Here is an 18,192-nt window from a genome sequence, read left to right as displayed (position 1 = left end):
GTTTCTAACTTCCCATAAAAGTCTATTCTGGGCTGAAACTCGCTGTGCCAACTCTTAGGCCAAGATTGAAATTTCTTTTATGAATTTTTATTTTGAGCCAGTTTGGATGTTGTAGAAAGTGGATAAGGGGACAGAGTAAAATTTGTCTCTCGCGTGCTATGAGCAAATCTGACTTCTGAAGGACTTGCATTTTGCATAACCCTTTATAGGGGTGCGAAATGCTGCTGTTCTCAACAGCGGTTTTAACCCCTTTTCTTTCTACACAGGTATAAATTGCTGTTGGTGTTGGTCTGTACTTGATAATCGTGCCCTGCTTTTGAATATCAGGGAAGTTTTTGGTGGCAAAGAGCTCGTGCCTCTGGCAGTGGCAGGGCACCCTTCTCTGCTGGGTGCAGCTGCAGACTTGAGCAGTTGATGCTGAAGGAACTTGGCTTTTGCAGAGTTTATTTTAGTCTCCTTTTAGCTCACAGAAGAGACAGGCCTCTAAATTAGGTGCTCTGAATTACTGTCGAAGGGCTTCTCTGGCAGAGAATCTGGGCTGTAGTGTTAGATGATGCAAATGCATCATCTGTGTGCAGGTTCACTGATGCAAACTTACCATTTCCAGTAAACGTGGAGTATATCTCCTCTTCAAAGCCTGTTCTGCCTTCTTACAAGCCATTGTCTCTGCTCTGGAGGGTGGAATAAATGCATACAAACAAAGCTACCTGTTCTCTGAGAATGAGTTTAACTGTTGGTGGCAACTTGTCTGGTTAATTAAACCTAAAAAATTCCCAGGCACCCTGTTTTTTTTAAAAGCTTTGTTTTGTTTTGATCCAGCTGAATCCGCAGCAGGCGGAGCGAGCCGGGAAGCAGCAGCGGTTCCTGCTCGGTTTGTGCTGCGCCGGGCACCCCCGATGCTCCTAAGGATGGACCGTGCCACATGCTGCCTCGCAGCCGAACAACACTCACCGTAAGGAAAAAAGGCACAAGCACATTACTGTGGTTTTGTTCTCCCTGCCTGTGCTCTGCTGAAGTGCTGGGCTCTCAGGAAATGCTGTCTCCAGACAGAAGCGGGACACAATGGGGAACTCGGTTTTTTTGCCTGTAATTTGGTTCTGCCCGGCACAGTCTCTAATAATGATCCCTCGAAGAAAGAAAAGAGCAGTCCTTCAATGCAGACCCTCAGCAGCAAGAAGGCAGGCTGCTGGCATGAGGCAGAAAACCTGGCGCTGGTGCTCGGCTTCAAGATAACCGCGACCTCGGAGGACTTGCAGGCACTGGTTTGGATGCAGGAGGAGCCCTGTGTTGGGTGCGAACATCTGTGCCCTCCGACTGTGTGACAAGAACATCTATGATTGACAGTATAAATGCTGTTTCTTTTTTTATTTCTGCTTTCTGGAAGGCAACAATACTCTTAGATGCAGAAGGAAGAGCGTGCCAAGGACTCGCAGCGTAAGTAGCCCTTAGGTTGTGGTCGCTCGGTCTCCCCTGCAACAGTGACGTGCCCGAGGTCAGGAGAGTATCTGCAGCAGAGAAAAGGCACAGCCAGTGCCCGAGCCAGCTGTTTGCAGGAGAAAAGTGGATCTAAACAGTAACAAGAAATGGGCCAGGAGTAGGACTGGAGTCAGTAAATCCAAAGGAAAATGAAAAATAATTTAGTTTTATTTGTATTTAAATCTGAGCAATTTCTGTGGCAGGCCTCTGGTTCTCAGAGGGCTCTGCAAAGCTTTGATAAAAAGAGAAACAGTGAAAGAGCAGCTGCTCACCTGAAGCTTCTGCATCACTGGACAAAATCCTTTCAGCATTCCTGGGCTTTTTGCAAACCCTCTGCTGAGCGTGAAGAGCAGTCGGAGCGGGCACGCTCTTTCCAGCTGCAGCATAAAAGCTGTGGGGGGCAGAGGGGCCGCATCCACCACAGTGAAACTCAAGAATAATGTTCCAGCTCTGGCCATTTATTTGTTACCCCGATACTGAACTTGTTCTCCCCTCTCAACCCTCCACAAGAAAGGACGGGCAGAACCTCCCATGTCTGACTGCTCTGCTGTAGGCATCTCCCTCTCGCTCTGTCGCGCGCCCAGCTCTAGCAGGCGTTGCACAGTCCTTTCACCGGCACGAGGAGCAGGGATGCTACCGAAGAATTGGGAAATGGTCCTTTGCGATTTTAATGCTCACTCTTTTTTTCCTTTTTACATTAAAAGGTGAGTCGGTACCTACTTAAAGAAAGGAAATTCAGTTACTTCGTGTTTCCTTTCTGAAACGTGATAGATTAGCGCATGAACGGCCATTTCCATAATGTGCTGTTCGCCGAATTCCTTAGGTGAGTGCCTGTGCATGACTTTCTTTTTCAAAGAAATACTTCTGTAAGGAGATCCTTCAAAAAGAAAGTGGAAGAAGTGGCTGCCCACAGTCTGGGAGGGAACAAGTGCCATTCTGTGTGTGCCACTGTGGCTTCAGAGCTCCCAGCGCGATGCAGAGTCCATCAGCCCAAAGTGATGAGAACTGGGAAAAATTCCCACTGCTTCAGCATGAGCTGTCAGTCATTTGGGTACAGAAAACAAACGGACTTGCTAGCATAACCACCAGCAAAATACGGAGTTCAAATGTTCAAGATTTCTTTAAAGTTTTGAATTCTGTATTCCAAACTCAAGCTCTGCGTAGCTGCATACGCGGAGCAGAAACGGCGCGCAAAGGAGGAGCTGAGGAGCGAGGACGACACCGGCACTAGCGTCGTCGCCGTAGCTGTTGGGTACCTGGAAACCGAAGACAGACTGACCGCTGGCGCAAAGGCGCGCTGGCGGGGCTGCCCTACAGCTGAAGGACAACTTCTGCCGCCTGCTCTGAAAGGCCCGCGCCGCCAGCAGCCGCTCGGGCTTTGTCGGGCTGGGATGTCACATCACCCCGCTGATCTCCAAGCACCCCCTCATTAATTCCCCCTGCTTTTAAGAGAGTTTCAACTCAGTTTTCCTGAACGCTTTGTTGTTTTACCTTTTGTCATCAAACTCACGTAACTGGGTTTAAGCAACAACTCTTCCAACTGCAGCGTGTTTACACTGAACTCCTGAGCAGCAGGAAGAAACACCCCAAACTTTCAAATAAAAGTGTAAACGCTACAGCCCGCTCCCTGGGCTGAGTTGTGCTGCCAGGTTTGTTTGTTATTGGCTTTGATGCTGATGGAGAGACCCCCGCTGCAGATGTGGAAGCCTCACCATTATAACTAGAAACCAGTTTCCATAAAGAAAACCAGATCGTCTGTACCCACCGAACCTTTGTGCGACCGTTCACGCGGCTGTGTTGCCTTTGGTGCCACTGCCCGGGTGTAGTTGCTCAGATCTTTATTCCAGTTAAAGAGATGAAATTGCTTTCTTTTGTCTTTCAAGTTTTTTGCTCGCAAGTGTAAGTTGGAGAGGTGTCTGGTGCCTGCTGCTTGCAATAAGCAGTACCCACCCCGCCTCAGATGCAGGCTCCTTTTGGCCTTCAACAAATTACATCACCCTTGGCTTTTTGTATCTATAAACGGAGATTGTGTGTAATGCACCTAAGCATACAGCGCTGTTGTAAAAATTAATTAGGTAATGTTCTTTGAAGATGAAAAGCATTGCAGTGCTTAAGGTGATAATTACTCTCTGGAGGCCCTCTCCCTGTTGTGCAGGTTGGTTTTGACTCTCTCACGCCGATGCTGCCGCGTGTGTGCTCGGTGGCTCTCCAGCTGCAGCAGCACCCCGTACCATGGGCGTCTCGCCTGTCTGACAGTAAAATGCATTTTAGGTGATGTTCCCTTCCCAGGTGACATACATAGCCCAGTGTTTTGGAGCACCCGCACGTGAAACTGCTCCTGTGCTTCCTGCAAGCCATTCGCTTTGCCTTGCCACGGACTGCGCCGAGGGGGGTTATTGCTGTAGACCCCAAGCTCTGAGCTCCTCCCTGGAAGGACAGGGCTTGAGGCGGGCTGAGGTGTGAACCTGTGAAGGAGGGGCTGTTGTGCTAGAATACCCTGAACTGCAGGGAGTTCAAAACTTTGCGGGTAGAACATGAATATGAGTCGTTACACTCTGTAAGTATAAACAGGGATCACAACAAACGTCAGAATGACCAGAATTCAGCCCCAGACGGGCTTCTCGTCTATTTAATGCTAGATTGATGAAGATAAGAAGTTTGGTGGTTTTTTATTGAAGCTCAGGTTACTCCATTGTGTTTACTCAGTATTCATTAGATAAAACTAAAGGGCATTCTTTAATTAGAGTACTTTTATCTAATGCTCTTTGTTAAGGTGGAAACTAATGAAAAAAAGAAAGTTTCCAGTTAAAGCAAGCCTGTCTGATGGCTTTATTTTTTCCCCCTAAAGGAAGTGCTAGCATAAAGATCAGATGGGATTTGACCATTTTCTGTATGTGGGGTATCTGGGGAAGCCTGGACCCAATGCTGCTGGACCACACCGCTCTCGGGGGACACCTGGTGGAAGTAGCCTCCTCCCCAGAACCTCCCCTGCAAAACCTCCCCCCCAAACCTCGCTGTGCCAGCCCATGGGATTTGTGCTGCTCTGGGGCTGCAGCAAAGGGTGCCTGTGCCTAACGAGGGCCCTGGGACCGGGGCAGGAGCTTGAATCCTCGGTATTTCCAATCATCGCTGCAGGTGAAGGTGTGAATGCAAAGGCTTCAGCACAGCCGTGACACCTACTCATACAAACCGTGCTTTCCATTTAATACTGTGCTTTGAGACTGTTTTGGTTTTTTTTCTGGATGAGGACACAGTCTCCAGATCTCAGTTTTCCAAGTAAAAACATTACGTCCGTATCGTCGTTACAGAGCTGCGCTTCAGCACAGGTGCGTACGGTGCTCGCGCAGCTCCTCAGGTGCACAAACACAGCTCAGACAAGGGATTTCATCCACCGCTCCATCAAACCGCTGTGCTGCTCTGCAGGAAGCCGAGCCGACAGTCCTCGGTGGAGCACAAGAAGCTGCCGAGTTTTTTCCTGAGCACGCACGCAGCATCCCTGCTGCAGGACTCCAGATGCTCAGCGACACCTCTGGGTTCCTTTTTCAGCTCAGCCTTTCCCAGCGATTTGCAGGAGGCATTTAGGAAAACAAGCACGTCGGATTGCGCTCGCAGGGCCAGGAGCGGGATCGCTGGGATCTCAGAGGTTTTCATCACATCCCGCTGGTCAGCAAAAGGCCGGTCGTGGACCAAGGCGAAGGGCCTGGCCGGAGGGTGACGAGAGCACTCGGTGGGGAATATCACGCATCAGCAAGCTGTCGAGGTAAGGAATCAACACACGTAAACGGGAATTCGGGATTTGTGTTCACGGCAGCATTTTCAACGCTTTAATTTTATCTTGAGTGATGCAATAAAATACTGGTGACCTGCTGGATGCAGGTGGGGACCCGCAGCACCGGGTGTGCCGAGGCGGCTCCCACCCAACCATAAACCGTATTTCCAAGCTTTTTCCTTCTCTCCGTGGCGAGGCTGCACTTGGGGGGGGGGGGGTGTCCCGGGAGGGGGGTGGCCCCGGTGCTGCGGGGATGCGCGGCCGGGGGCGATGGTGGTGGAGGTGGTGATGGTGGCGACGGGGGCGATGGTGGTGGAGGTGGTGATGGTGCTGACGGTGGTGGAGGTGGCGGCGGTGGCGGTGGGGGTGCAGCCCGGCCCCGGGCCCTGCGCTGGGCGGGGCGCGGGGCGGGGCCGGGGAAGGGCGGGGCCGGGGCGGGGCCTCTCCCGCCCGCCCGCCGCTGCGGACGGAGGCGGGGGCGGGGGGCGGCCGCTGGAGCGGGGGAAGCGGCCCCCACCGAGGTGTGCAGAACGGGAAGGGGAAGACAAGGAGAGGAAGAGGAGGAGTTTTGCTGTACCTGGCGGTGCGCGTCATCGCTCTGGAGTAAAGGCTTTGGGTTATTTATTTATGCATTTATTAAGGTTTCGTGGCTGGGTGAGAAAAGGTGAGGAATGGGCATTTGGGGGGGGTTGGGGGGCGGAAGGGGAGGGACGGACGGACAGACAGGCGTAGGGGTGTCGGTCGGTCCGTCCGCGCCCGCGGTGCCCGGGGGGTCCCGGGGCGGGGGGGTCCCTGGGAGGGGGGGTCCCCGGGAGCGGGGGCCGTGCGGGGCCCAGCCTGGCGCTGCTGGGGGTCGCTCCGGGGTCCCGCAGCTCGGTGAGGCTCATCTGGGGGTTCGTGCCCGGAGCTTCGTGGGGCCCGTCAGCCCCGGGCGTTTGGCTCCTTTGGGACCAGATAAGGAAGAAAATGCAGCCCGTTTTGTAAAACGCATAAATAAAGCATTTAGCTTAAATAATTTAAGACGGCAGAAAGCACATCAGTTTTTCTGAAGTATCATTTAAGCTGTTGCCCTCTCGCAGCAGGATCGATAATATTTTCTTATTTTTCTGCAGGTGTTTTTTTTTCCTCAAGCCGCAGCTCATTTAGCTGAGGCTTAACCCCCCCCGCCCTTGTTGGGTTGAGGGGTTTTTTTAGCTGAAAAAACAAGGGAAAGGTGACATGAGGCAGTAAATCACATAATCTGACTCCTAAAGCCCACTGCCCGGTTGATGTCTGGGGAAGCGAGTTCAGATGGTGAGGAGGGGGAAGGATACTCTTCCTAAGCATCACCTGATCGTTATCCCCCCCCCCCCGTAAGAAGCACTGGCATCTCCAGTGGAGAATTAAAGTACAAAACCAGTCATTTCCTTGACGTTGCTTTGTTCAAGGTGCCCGTGAGTTTCAGCTACTTCTGTCAGTACAAAATCTTAAGGAAGTGGCTAAATTGGGGGGACTTTTGCAGGTTAAGAGTATATTCATTTTGTCCAGTATTATTCAAATAAATGCCTTGGCAGCTTCTTTTTCTCTTCAGCCTACGTGTTCGTTTGCCTCATCTGGAGTTTCTAGGAGGGTTTGGGTTTTTTTCCCCAGATATGGTTTTTCACTGTTCAAAGTGATAGTTCAGTATTCGTAATTGCATGTTGTGTCGCTTTATCAGCTTATGTGGAGATAGCAGGTGTAATATCAAGAAATTAATTAACGTTCTTAAAACGACCCTTCCTCCACCCTAGGTGATGTAAATTAAAGCATGGGAGCGTTCCAGTGGAGGTGTGGAAGTATTACTGGTTTGGTTTCTTTATAACTGGATAGAAAATAATTAAAGAAATAGTAACCGGCATTAATGATTGAATCTGATTAAATCAGCTTTGCCAATTTTCTGGATTTTAATAAAATAGAGGAGTGTGACTGAGGGAAGGGGTTGCCACTTTAATGCGGTGTCATGGTTTTAGCTGCGATAGGGTTAATTTTCTTCACTGTAGCTGGCATAGTGCTGTGCTTTGGACTTAGTATGAGACTAGTATTGATAACACACTGATGTTTTAGTTGTTGCTAGGTAGAGCTGGTACTAGGCAGGGACTTTCCCGTGCCCTGCCGGGTGCACAAGAAGCCGGGAGGGGAGGGGGCACAGCCAAGAGAGCTGATCCAAACTGGCTAAAGGGATATTCCATATCATATGCTGTCATGCCCAGTATGTTACCTGGGGGGAGGCAGCGATGGTGGCTTGGGGACCAGCAGTGTCGGTCAGTGGGTGGTGAGCAGTTGCATCACTTGTTGTTTGGGTTTTTTCCCTCCTTCTGATGTTTTACCTCTCTCTCTCATTATTTTCCTTCTCACTATATTATTATTATTTATTATTATTACCATTTTAATTATTAAACTGTTCTTACCTCAACCCATGAGTTTTCTTACTTTGGCCCTTCCACTCTCCCCCGTCGCCGGGGTGGGCGCAGGGAGCGAGCGGCTGCGTGGTGCTCGGTTCAGCAAGGACCTCGGTGGGGCTCTCCTCTTGGAAGTGCTCTTGAAATCTGCTCCTGAAAGCAAACAGTGGAAGTCCAGGCACTTATCAGGACACGCTGTGAGCAGAGGGGGAGACGTGTGTTATTTTTTATGACCTGTAAGCAATAGCTGCTGCTTTTGATTATTTTTAAAATGCTCTGCTGTCATTTTGAAGCATGCAAAATATGCAGAGCATTTGTATGTATTTTTCCTGCAAGAATTAGTTATTAGCATAGGTTGGTGTTTAAGCATTTTGTGGTTTTTATTTTTTTTAATCAAAGGAAAAAAAATTGTTTCGATTTTGGAGTAGGTTCAGTGGGCTTTTATCGGAAGCACTCCAGGCTTTAGGTGGGATCCCTTCGCAAGGCGTTGCCTTCAGTGATGCGCAGCCGTGTCTGCCGCAGGTCCCCAGCTGCGTGGGCCTGCTGGGGGTCGCTGCCCCGCGGAGGACCCCGGCACCGGCGAAGGAAGCCGTGAGCTGGGGGTTCGGTTGCTTGTGGACACCTTTCCCCTCCTCCCTTCCCTCCGATGCCCAGAGAAATGCAGGCTCTGACAGAGCTCTCTGACTATAAGCAGTTTGTGTATTTGAAGTTCGTCAAGCTCAGCTCATCGCAGCAGCGCTGACATCTGAGCAGCCTCATTTGTTTCGTCAGTGAGGCGATGTCTGTACTCCAAAAATAGATTTCCTTATTAAAATACAGCTGGGGAAGGAAGCTTGAGCCGTGTGTTGCCTAACAGATACAGGAGAACCCAGGTCCTGCCACAGAGCTGCTCTGAACGTGCAGTCACCAAAAATATCAGTCTGCTTTTTGAATAAGTGTCGGGAGCTGTAAAACCTGGAATGTGGATAAATTCTTAAAATCTGTACTGTGTTTTGGCTGAAATGTTGAGAAATTAACTCAGCTGTTCACCGGTGGCACATGAGCGTTGCTGCAGGTGGGACTTACGGCCGGAGCCGGAGGGGGTGGCGTGCAGACCTGCGCTGTTCTCGGGCTGTCTCTGCTGAGCAGCTCACGATTATATTTCATCCTCACAGGTGAGGAAGCGGAGAGACATGTAGAGTGACCAGTGACTCCAAACCTCAAACAGCAGGGCGGTGGCAAAACTGGGGATAGACACCTGGTGGTGCCGTCCCTCGCCAGGTACGTCCTGGTGGAACACGATGCCGTCTCCTGGAAAAGCATCTTCAGTTTTATTCTGATTTTTTTTTTTCCCCCAGAAGATTATCTTCAGCACTACTGTGCTGTGCAGCTGGCCTAATGAAAAGGTAAAACGTAATGAAAACAAGTAGTGTTGGATCTGCTCCAGATGAAAAGGACTTGCTCACAGTAAATCGCACAGTTTGCCTGGCGCGAGGTGGCTCCTGCTTTCGGAGGCGTTGGTCTCGTCGGCTGCCCTGAGCTCACGGGCTGGGCACTGGAATTGTGCTCTGAGAGAGACGCTTTGGTTTGTAATTTATATGTAGCAAACTAAAAATAAGCCCAAGTTAGCTCGAGTCTTGTGAGCTTGCAGAGAGCTGACGTGCCTTGGGGTGGGCGCTCAGGTGGCATCCTGAGGCCTCTCCCAGCCGGTTTGCCCAGCTTTCTCATTGCCAGTGAGTACCGCCAGTTTCCTCCGGGAATGGGCATCTAGCGTGTGTATTGGAAGGCGTTTAAAATACGAAAAATTGAAAATGAAAGATGTATATGAAAATACATGAGCTACTGAATGCTGCAACTGCCTGGCTTTTGCTTTTTAAATTATTTTGTTGTTTAACATAGATTTTGGTTTTGTTGGTTTTTTTTTTTCTTAAATTAGTCTTGAAAAATGGCACCAGCTACTCCAAGAGAAGCAGGAGTGTGGAGGCAAACCAGAGCTCTCTTATTCAAGAACTGTCTTATTAAGTGTAGGACTAAAAAAAGCAGCGTTCAGGTAAGTGGAAGGCTTGTTTACTGCTGCCTTCATGTCCGCAGTTATTCTGCATATAAGTGGCTCCTGAGTTGGAGGCAATGCTCAGTTTTATTGTTTCTGAAGCTTCTAGGTCTGCTCTGAATTTTGGGTTGAAATAGGCTGTTTCAAAAGGTATTCTGTGATCCATTGGTTGAAAGTGTATCCTCATGTGTAGACATTATCCAGAAAATACCCTTGGATTAATATTGCAATCTTAGTGCACTTTTAAAAACACTTGCACCCACAGCTGAGCAGTGCAGTGGGTTAGACCTCTCCAAATGGTTTTTATCTTTTCTAACAGTTTAGCCCTGTGTGTAGGTGATGTGTATGATACTTTAACGTGAATTTTTGAGGTGAAGAAGAGACAGTACAATGCTTGGCTAGACTAGTTTATGGTTGATGGTTTGTGTTTTGCTGCTTTCCAAATAGCATAAGTTTGCTGATATTTACAGCATGCAGAATTATCCCTTTGTACTTTAAAATGGCTTCTTAGGCTACTAATAGGTGCGATTAAAATCCTGCTTCAGTGCCAGAGAAGGATTTGGCATAAAAATTACTGTTGCATTGAAGATGCACGGGGAGCTTTACAGTCAAGTAGTTAAACTCACAGCCCCTCCTTTAAGCTTCACGTATCCAAGATAAACTTGTGGAAATCGTTGTTTCTATGACTGCTCTTTGACGTTTTCATATTTCTTTATATTTTTTGTACAGGAGGTCCTTTTCCCACTCTTTTTCTTGTTTTGGCTCATTCTGATGAGCATGATGCACCCGCACAGGAGGTACGGCGAGGTCGCCAACACCAACCTCGGCACTCTGGATACCTCCATGCTGGTGAATTTTGTCATCGGATACACGCCGCCAACCCGAATGGCACGAGAAATCATGAAGAAAGTGGCTTTTGATCATTTTGAAGATGGTATTCAGAACCTAAGCATTTTATTTGTCTCAGTACATCTCATGCCGTGGCTTGTGTTTGAAGAGGGAGCTCATTGTTGCTGGTGATAGAAACAAAAGCATTTCTTTTCCATTGCAGATAGAGAACAGACTGCGAAGGCGGGTTTTTTTTTGCTTGGTTGGCAAATGTTCTGGCACTGCCATCTCAAAGTGGTTTGTGTTCTCCTGTTGCAGCCAACAAGTGTTATGTGGCTGCAGGAAGGGTTTTTGGAGGACAACTCCAAATGCAAAGTACAAAAAGCCCCTAATCAGCTCTTGGGCTAATTAGTGACATCCTGGGGCAGATTCAGGAGATGATACTGTCGTGCAGATGTATTATGTCACATTTTCTATGCTGTTGTTACAATCAAAACAACATTTCAATTTTTTTTAAATGACAATTCCCATTAACATACTGTCACCTTTCGAAAGCAATTTTTCTTCTTTTATAAAGTGCTTTGCCTGTACATCTGACATATCTAGTGGGAGCCTATCTCTCCAAAACCGCTCTGATGTATTTTTAGCTTGGTATCTTTCATTGTCTTCCTTGTGGTATGCGTGCTTCAAAGGTACCGTGGAGAAACAGCCCAGCCCAAGATCTGCATTTTCCTTAGGTGCCCTCAGCTGCTTTGAGCAAATGGTTCCACTTTCCGCCTTCGCAGCCCATCTTCCTCCTGTCCTCTGCTGAAGTCAGTGGCAAAATGCCATGTTTTCATATATTTAGCCCTCTGCACTGATTTAATCTGCCCTTCTTGAAAAGCACTGGTGCTGGAGAATACTCTTGGGTAGCCGGCAGAGGATTGGGGCGCAGACGCTCTTGGAGCAGTGGAAAATGGGAGAAAAAGGGGAGGCCTCAGGGGTGAACTTGAATTACCCACCCTGCTACTGAGTGATGCTCCTGCAGGCTTCTGTTCAGGAAAATACTTCCTTTATTAGGACAAAATTACAACCCTTTATATATCCAAACCCAAATAAATCATTAATTGTTAGCATGGCACTTCTTTAAAGCAGTGTTGCACGGTTTTTCTTCCTGCTGTGCTGGTACCTAGATCAACATGATAATTTCTTCTATCTCACAGGCATCATCACAGAGGAGTACTTAAGCGAAGAGGAGCTGCAAGAAGCTAGTGCTTTTAAACCCTCAAACTTTGTGGGTGTAGTGTTCAACGACGCCATGTCCTACCAGCTGAGGTTTCCCGATTCGGTCGCTATGTCTTCCATTTACATGGAATCGAGAGGTAAATGTGCACACTCTTCTACGTGCTCTGTAAGGGGATAAACTGAAAAAGCAGGCCCCTCTTTCATCTTAGGCCTGATGTTGCATATATTGGGTCTTTTTCCCACCATTTATGAGGGATCGACTCTAGCAGCACCATCTTTACACTGGGGATAGGGCAGCTGTAGCTCTGGCATTTTGCATTTCAAAAAGCCCTGCTTTATTCTGCAGCCAGTTGCTCCAACCTGCGGAAAGGATGTGAATCGGTAACGTACTGGAGCTCGGGATTTACAGCTCTGCAAGCCTGCATCGATGCCGCTATTGTACAGGTAACTCAGAACAAGTAACTTAAGGCCAAGGAGATTCAAATCCACGGGCTGCCTTGGCTCTGCGTGTTGTTGTGGTGGTGTCTGTTAATTGTGTAAAATGCTATATCAGAAATTACCTTGAACCCGATGAGCAGGCAGGACATGCCACGTGTGTTCTGCCGTATTTTGTACAGGAGTGTTCTCGCCCAGTTGCATGATGCGGACATTTGTCTCCATCTGTGTCCGAATGAGCCTGAACCATACATCACAGCAGACATCAAATCGCAAAGGCTCACCCCAAAATGGTCTTTAAGATGCTGTACCAGAAGGGGCTGCAGAATTTGCCTTACTATTTCATTGTCAGTATTCACCAGCAGTGCCCCTTTCGCTGCCTCTCTCCCGTCATGCTGCTGGCAGCGAGAGCGAGTCTCATCCTTTTGGGTGCTTGGAATTGCAGAATCGTTCGTTTTGTCTCCCGGTGCTCAGACGTTCTCCAGTCCCCGCACTTTTGGACTAGGATTTGGGGACAGTCGGGCTTCGGGGTCTCGGCCCCCCCCCGTCTCGGCGGGGATGGAGAGCACGGCGTGACGCGCTGGCACGTGGGGGCGGAGCTGGGGTCGCTGCTGGGATGGGGCTGTAAAATGCGGAGTGATGCAAAAATAACTCTTCCCTCTCTTCCTTCCAGCTGAAGACTAATCAGTCGGTTTGGGAGCAACTTGAGTTGACGAGAGCAATGGTCATGGGAGAGGCTGCGGTGGTGGAAATTGATAATTTTCCTCGTGCGATCATTTTAATTTACCTAGTGATCGCTTTCTCACCGTTTGGGTATTATTTGGCAATTCATATTGTGGCAGAGAAGGAGAGGAAGTTGAAGGAATTCTTAAAAATATTGGGACTTCATGACACTGCCTTTTGGTATGTGAATGTTTGGTATAACCCATTCTTCATAAAGGAATATAAAAGATATTTAAAAATATTCTAAAAATAACACTTTCAGGGAAAACTCCTCTATCCTGTCCTCCAGTTGTTTTAATTGTTTCCAGTCTGATTAACTGAAAACAGCCTGAAAGTAAGATACTCTGTGAAATCAAACATAGAGATAAATGGAGTATCATGAAAATAGGAATATTTTAGTAAGTAAATACCACAGTTATGCTGTTGCATTTATGCACATAAAGTTACACCAGACTTAAAGGGATTAAGTGTGATGATGTGTGAAATTTTTATGTAGTTTGGTTTTTATTGTTTTTAAATATTTTTGGCTCAGTACCTCCTTTTCTGGAGACTCGGCAGGTAACCTGCAGTCTTTCTTCAGAGTTTACCAGCAGCGTTTCCATGACACATAATTAAATGAATCTCACTCTATAATTTTAACGTGACAGAGCAGCCTAAGCAACAGGTTTTAGTTTGTTTCCTTACCATGATGGAAATTATCCTATGCAATCTAATGGGTTTTTCTTCCAGGTGAGAAGATGTGCTAATTTGAAATCATTGTTAGTTGCAGAGATAAAACCGGGTTTAGCTTTGCCCTTCGCTGCAGCGGCCGACAGCATTTTAGTATCGTTGCCTGCTGCGCTGTAGCAGCCAGCTGGGCTTCTCTGGGTTGGGTTTTTTGGGGGTTTTTTAATATTTTTTTTTTCCTGGTTGCTTTTGTTTTATTTCTGCACCCAGGCTCTTTTCTGGCAGTCAGTTCGCGTTGCCTGCGGTACGCCCTTGGTGGCACATCTTAGTTTCGTCCTTCCCGCACGGTGTTGGGCCGCTGTCCCCCCTCGCGCATCAGCATTGAGCATCTCTGCTCTGGAGAAGATCGTTTTGCTTTTCCCAGTGCGAAATGGGAGTGATCTGCAAAGGCGCGCTGGTAACGCGGCCTCGATCGGCCGCTGGGTATGACTCAGAGACTTGCTTCTGAGGAAGATGGGTCATTTTTTACTACCTGTACGGAACCTGCCCTTGTTCCTGAGGTCAGAGTTGCTCACAGACTTGAAGCTCTGTTCTTAAAAGAAAAGGATTTTATTACCCTGCCCAGCTACTGGAATGGCTAGTGTATTAAATTTTAAATAGAATTTCTTTAATTATTAAAACCTACTACTCAGTTACCCTCTTTTGGTTGTTCCAGGGAATTAATTATGCAACTTTAAAAAAAAAAAAAAAGACGAGTCATCTAATTGTGTATCGTTTGATGCCGTGGGTATCGATGTGTGTGCTCTAATGCCGAGAACAATTACAGGGATGTTCACAAGAGCTCTTTTCATCTGGGGGCGCTTGTTTTGTTGCAGGCTTGTCCTTTGGTGCAGCTGTCTGGAATATTAAAGAATGGTAGTTTTAGTTATTTCTGTGTGTGAATAGTTCAGGCTGGGAATTCATTGACTTGTTTCTTTTCTTTTTTTTCCCTTTTCTTTTGTTTCTAGGCTTTCTTGGGTGCTGCTCTACATGAGCCTGATTTTTGTCATGTCCATTCTTATGGCAGTGATTGCGACGGCCTCCTCCCTCTTTCCCCAGAGCAGTGCCTTTGTGATATTTCTTCTTTTTTTCCTGTATGGAATCTCTTCAGTAAGTATTCCTGGGCTCGCTGAAAGTGGGCATTCCATCCCTGTGGGTTGTTTTCCCTTCCCATCCGATTTTGTCCTCTCTACTAAAGCATTTGGAGCTAATGTAGCTTCTGTAGGACCAAAAGGCGGTGGGTGTCTTACCTGGCCCCAGCCCCTTCCCTGGGTCCCCTCTGGTTTGGGGTGTTGTACAGGTCTCGACCACCACTATGAGAGATAGCTTTCCTTACTGAAATATCTCAGTTTATAATCATCTGTCTTTGAACTGAAAACACTGTCTGTATAGCACCGTTTTGAAGTCCAAAACCATGCCCTCTTCTAAACACTTGCTATTACTATGTAGTGTAATGTTAATCCCCTAATTAAAGGTCAGAGACTTAATTTATGCAGCAAATTGCTTGTCTGAGTTCACAAGCAACCAATGCAGAGATAGCTATTTACTGTCTATCATTTCCAGGTGTACTGACCAGGGTGCAAATGCACGCTCGGCCATACGGCTCCTTAGTTTTCTTTTCTAATGTTTTTCTGTGCTCTGTCCCCTGGCACCTCTGGGAAATCTGTCCCTCCCGATGGCCTGTTTGTCAGGGAAGTGCGGGATGTGGGTGAAGGCTGTAGAGACTATACCAGGAAAATTATATGCCTGTCAGAGGCAAAATGAAGCAGCTGTCTTTTTGCTTCAGTTTTTCTATACCCTGTATTATTTTTTTAATATAGTACCTTCTTGTATTTTTTTTAATCTGTCCTTAGGTTTTCTTTGCACTTATGCTGACGCCTCTATTTAAAAAGTCAAAGCACGTGGGTATAGTGGAGTTCTTGGCGACGCTGGCTTTTGGTTTTGTGGGCCTTAATATTGTCCTGCTGGAAGATTTCCCCAAGTCTTTCGTGTGGATTCTCAGCCCCTTATGTCAGTGCAGCTTCTTGATTGGGATCGCGCAGGTGAGTAACCTTCTCCTCCTCCTGTCGCAACCTCATCGTGCTCGTTTGTCTGGCATCATTTTCAAATAGGTAGTGATGTAGATATTCTTAAATATTATTTTTTTTCGTAAACTGATGATAGTAGGGAAAAGTGCCTATTTTAATGGCTTCCCATGGTAATTTAATATCAAGTAAAATACAGTGCACCATCAAGCAACTGTTATTCTTTGTGTTTCTTGCTGTGATCTGCCATGTTTTGTTTTTTTTAAATTTTTTTTTATTCTGTTGCTGAGTTTTGCGCTGTGCTGTCGTGTCTTTCCAGGCTGGTACAGCGCCAGTGTGTAACATCTCCATTTGTCTGTGTTTGTTGGCAGGTCATGCATCTAGAAGATTATGAAGATGGTGCAACATTTTCAAATCTCAATCAGGGTCCTTACCCACTCTTTATCTCTCTTATTTTATTGGTGCTGGATAGCATATTTTATCTGCTTGTAGCTGTCTACCTTGATCAGGTTATCCCAGGTATGTTCATGAGAAAGGCTGCACTGAACTGTGCTAGCATCACCAATTCCTCAAGTCCTGAGGACGTTGATGTGGCTGGTGCAGCTGGTGGCATTTCTGACGGTTTCAGCTGTGGAGAAAGGAGATTCTGCTGTTTACAAATACATTTTACGCTGTGACTCGGGATACTTTTAGATGAAATAATTTCCATTCTGTTAAAGCTGGGAGATGTGAGGAGGGTTGCTGGCATGTTTAGAATTGATGGCCTTTACCTTCCAGCTTAACTTCGTTTCCCTCTTTCCAAAGGAAGAGCTTCCTGACTGGGTTAACTTGTGCCTCAGCCTTTGCAATTTGCTCTTACAGGTTGAAAATTGAAGACTAGCCTGTTCCAGGTCCTTCCTTGCGACGGCAGTAGTTTAACATGAAAGGCAGAATAAAGTTGTTCATCTTGCGACTAATGCCTGGTTAAGCCCTTCAGCTCCCTTTGCCTCTGTCTCTCTGGCTTTATATTGCCTGTGTTGAAGTCACTGTTCTTTCAGCACTGGGGATCTCTCTCACGTAGAAAGAGGTCTGCATGTATATTTGAATACTTATCAAAACTGCTAGCAGGTTCCTGTTTTGCTGCGAACCGTGGCTTAAATGCAGATAATGTAAACTTGGATGATGAAATCCCTCCAGAATGGAGGTGTGAGCTGGCTCCTAAACTTTTAGCAGGATAGCTTATGGCTTTTTATAGCTAACACCCAAAAGCTGAGGAATATTTGCAGTTACTGTTAAAGAAATTGTCTTTTTTCCTCTTTACTATCCAGGGGAGTTTGGACTGCGCCGCACGCCGTTTTTCTTTATGAAGCCGTCGTTTTGGTCAAAGCACAGAAAAAATTACAAGGAGTTGTACGAGAGCAGCATCAACGGCAGTTTCAGCTTCAGCGAGATAGTTGAACCCGTGCCTTCCGAATTTCAGGGGAAAGAAGCCATCAGGTACGATTCCCACATGCCCTGTCCCACATGCGGTTTAGCAAACCTGAGTCCCTGACGTTTAGTGTGTAATTTGAAAATCAATCTCGTTTCTCCAATCGTTGGATTCAAATAGCATATGGTATGCATTGCAGAGAGCCCCCCACACACGGGCGGCACGGCTAGTTTCCATTTTCAGTGAAGCCCCGTCATCAGCGATGTGGATGCTCTCCAAGGATAAGTCGCTGGGCTTGAAGAAAGGGTTTGTTTGTGGATTGTATTCCTTCAGTTGGAGTCCTCTCAAAACTGGACAGTTTTCCATTCCCTCAGTTTCACTGAGGCCGTGAGAGGCGTAAGCGGTTGCAGATGTTGAAACGCCTACTCTCTGGGAGGGTTTAGTTTCTGGTAACACGCGTTTGAGGAGAAAAAAAAAGAATTCTAGGTTTGTGTGAAGGCTGTTGTGTTCTCCCTAGACCAGAGAACTTTGTGGTGGTTTTACCCGGCTGCCGTATCTAAGAGGGTGAAAAAACCCCTGAAAAATAGAAGTCCATGCTCTCATCTTTCACCTTGCATTTTGTCACCTGTCGTCTTGCATCAGGACTGTCATGTATTTTTAGTGTGTCTCAGAAGTTATTTTCAGTACCTTCCTTTTAACCCTTGTTTCCATCATTTTCCAATGTCATCACCAGGTGTGAGTTGACGAACTCTGCGTCTTCACTCCTTCTGGTTGGCTCCACCAGTCTCAAATAAATATTTGAGCTTAATGACCAGAATGAGTCTTGTGTTGTCCACAATATCCATGTCTCTTTGGGCATCTGCCATAGGTTGAAGGCTCCAGTTTTAATCCTGATGTTCACATGAGAACACTGTGGCAGTTTTTGCATCATTCATCCACACTGGGCTCTTTCCATAGCATCCCTTGACCAGCTCTCCAGGGTTTTGCAGTATCTTGTCATCTTTACATATACAGGTTTTGCTTTCGTTCATACCCGGTTTTCCTCTCCACTATTCACACCTGTAATCCACTCCCCATCCCCATTTTCAGGGTGGCCAGGCTTCCAAAACCCACCCTTCACGTGGTGCCTTCAGATAAACTGGTTGGTTTTTTTG

The 18,192-nt window shown here is 47.1% G+C and overlaps 1 protein-coding gene across 7 annotated transcripts in view; it reads left to right on the top strand.

Moving 5' to 3' along the window:
* Positions 1 to 5,135: 5,135 nt before the first annotated feature.
* Positions 5,136 to 18,192, top strand: part of ABCA5 (ATP binding cassette subfamily A member 5) — a 34,583-nt gene continuing 21,526 nt past the window's right edge. For 3 of the 7 annotated variants that reach the window (XR_010375489.1, XM_064467521.1, XM_064467515.1), the window contains exons 1-11: positions 5,732 to 5,909; positions 8,817 to 8,922; positions 9,578 to 9,691; positions 10,421 to 10,625; positions 11,722 to 11,880; positions 12,090 to 12,187; positions 12,852 to 13,081; positions 14,575 to 14,716; positions 15,460 to 15,648; positions 16,002 to 16,149; positions 16,938 to 17,106. Coding sequence is in view for 6 of the 7 variants with exons in the window: in XM_064467521.1 (XP_064323591.1) it covers positions 9,587 to 9,691; positions 10,421 to 10,625; positions 11,722 to 11,880; positions 12,090 to 12,187; positions 12,852 to 13,081; positions 14,575 to 14,716; positions 15,460 to 15,648; positions 16,002 to 16,149; positions 16,938 to 17,106 (1,445 nt within the window). In the remaining variant the exon portion in view is untranslated. Of the gene's footprint in view, positions 5,237 to 5,731; positions 5,910 to 7,412; positions 7,899 to 8,816; positions 8,923 to 8,999; positions 9,048 to 9,577; positions 9,692 to 10,420; positions 10,626 to 11,721; positions 11,881 to 12,089; positions 12,188 to 12,851; positions 13,082 to 14,574; positions 14,717 to 15,459; positions 15,649 to 16,001; positions 16,150 to 16,937; positions 17,107 to 18,192 lie in introns of those variants that run through there. The other 4 variants (XM_064467516.1, XM_064467518.1, XM_064467519.1 and 1 more) reach the window with 4 other exon arrangements.

This window comes from Phalacrocorax carbo, chromosome 16, assembly GCF_963921805.1.
Source record: "Phalacrocorax carbo chromosome 16, bPhaCar2.1, whole genome shotgun sequence".
In the NCBI taxonomy this organism is placed as follows: domain Eukaryota; kingdom Metazoa; phylum Chordata; class Aves; order Suliformes; family Phalacrocoracidae; genus Phalacrocorax; species Phalacrocorax carbo.
Note: the sequence above shows the minus strand (reverse complement) of the source record. Positions and strands in the feature narration are given on the sequence as shown.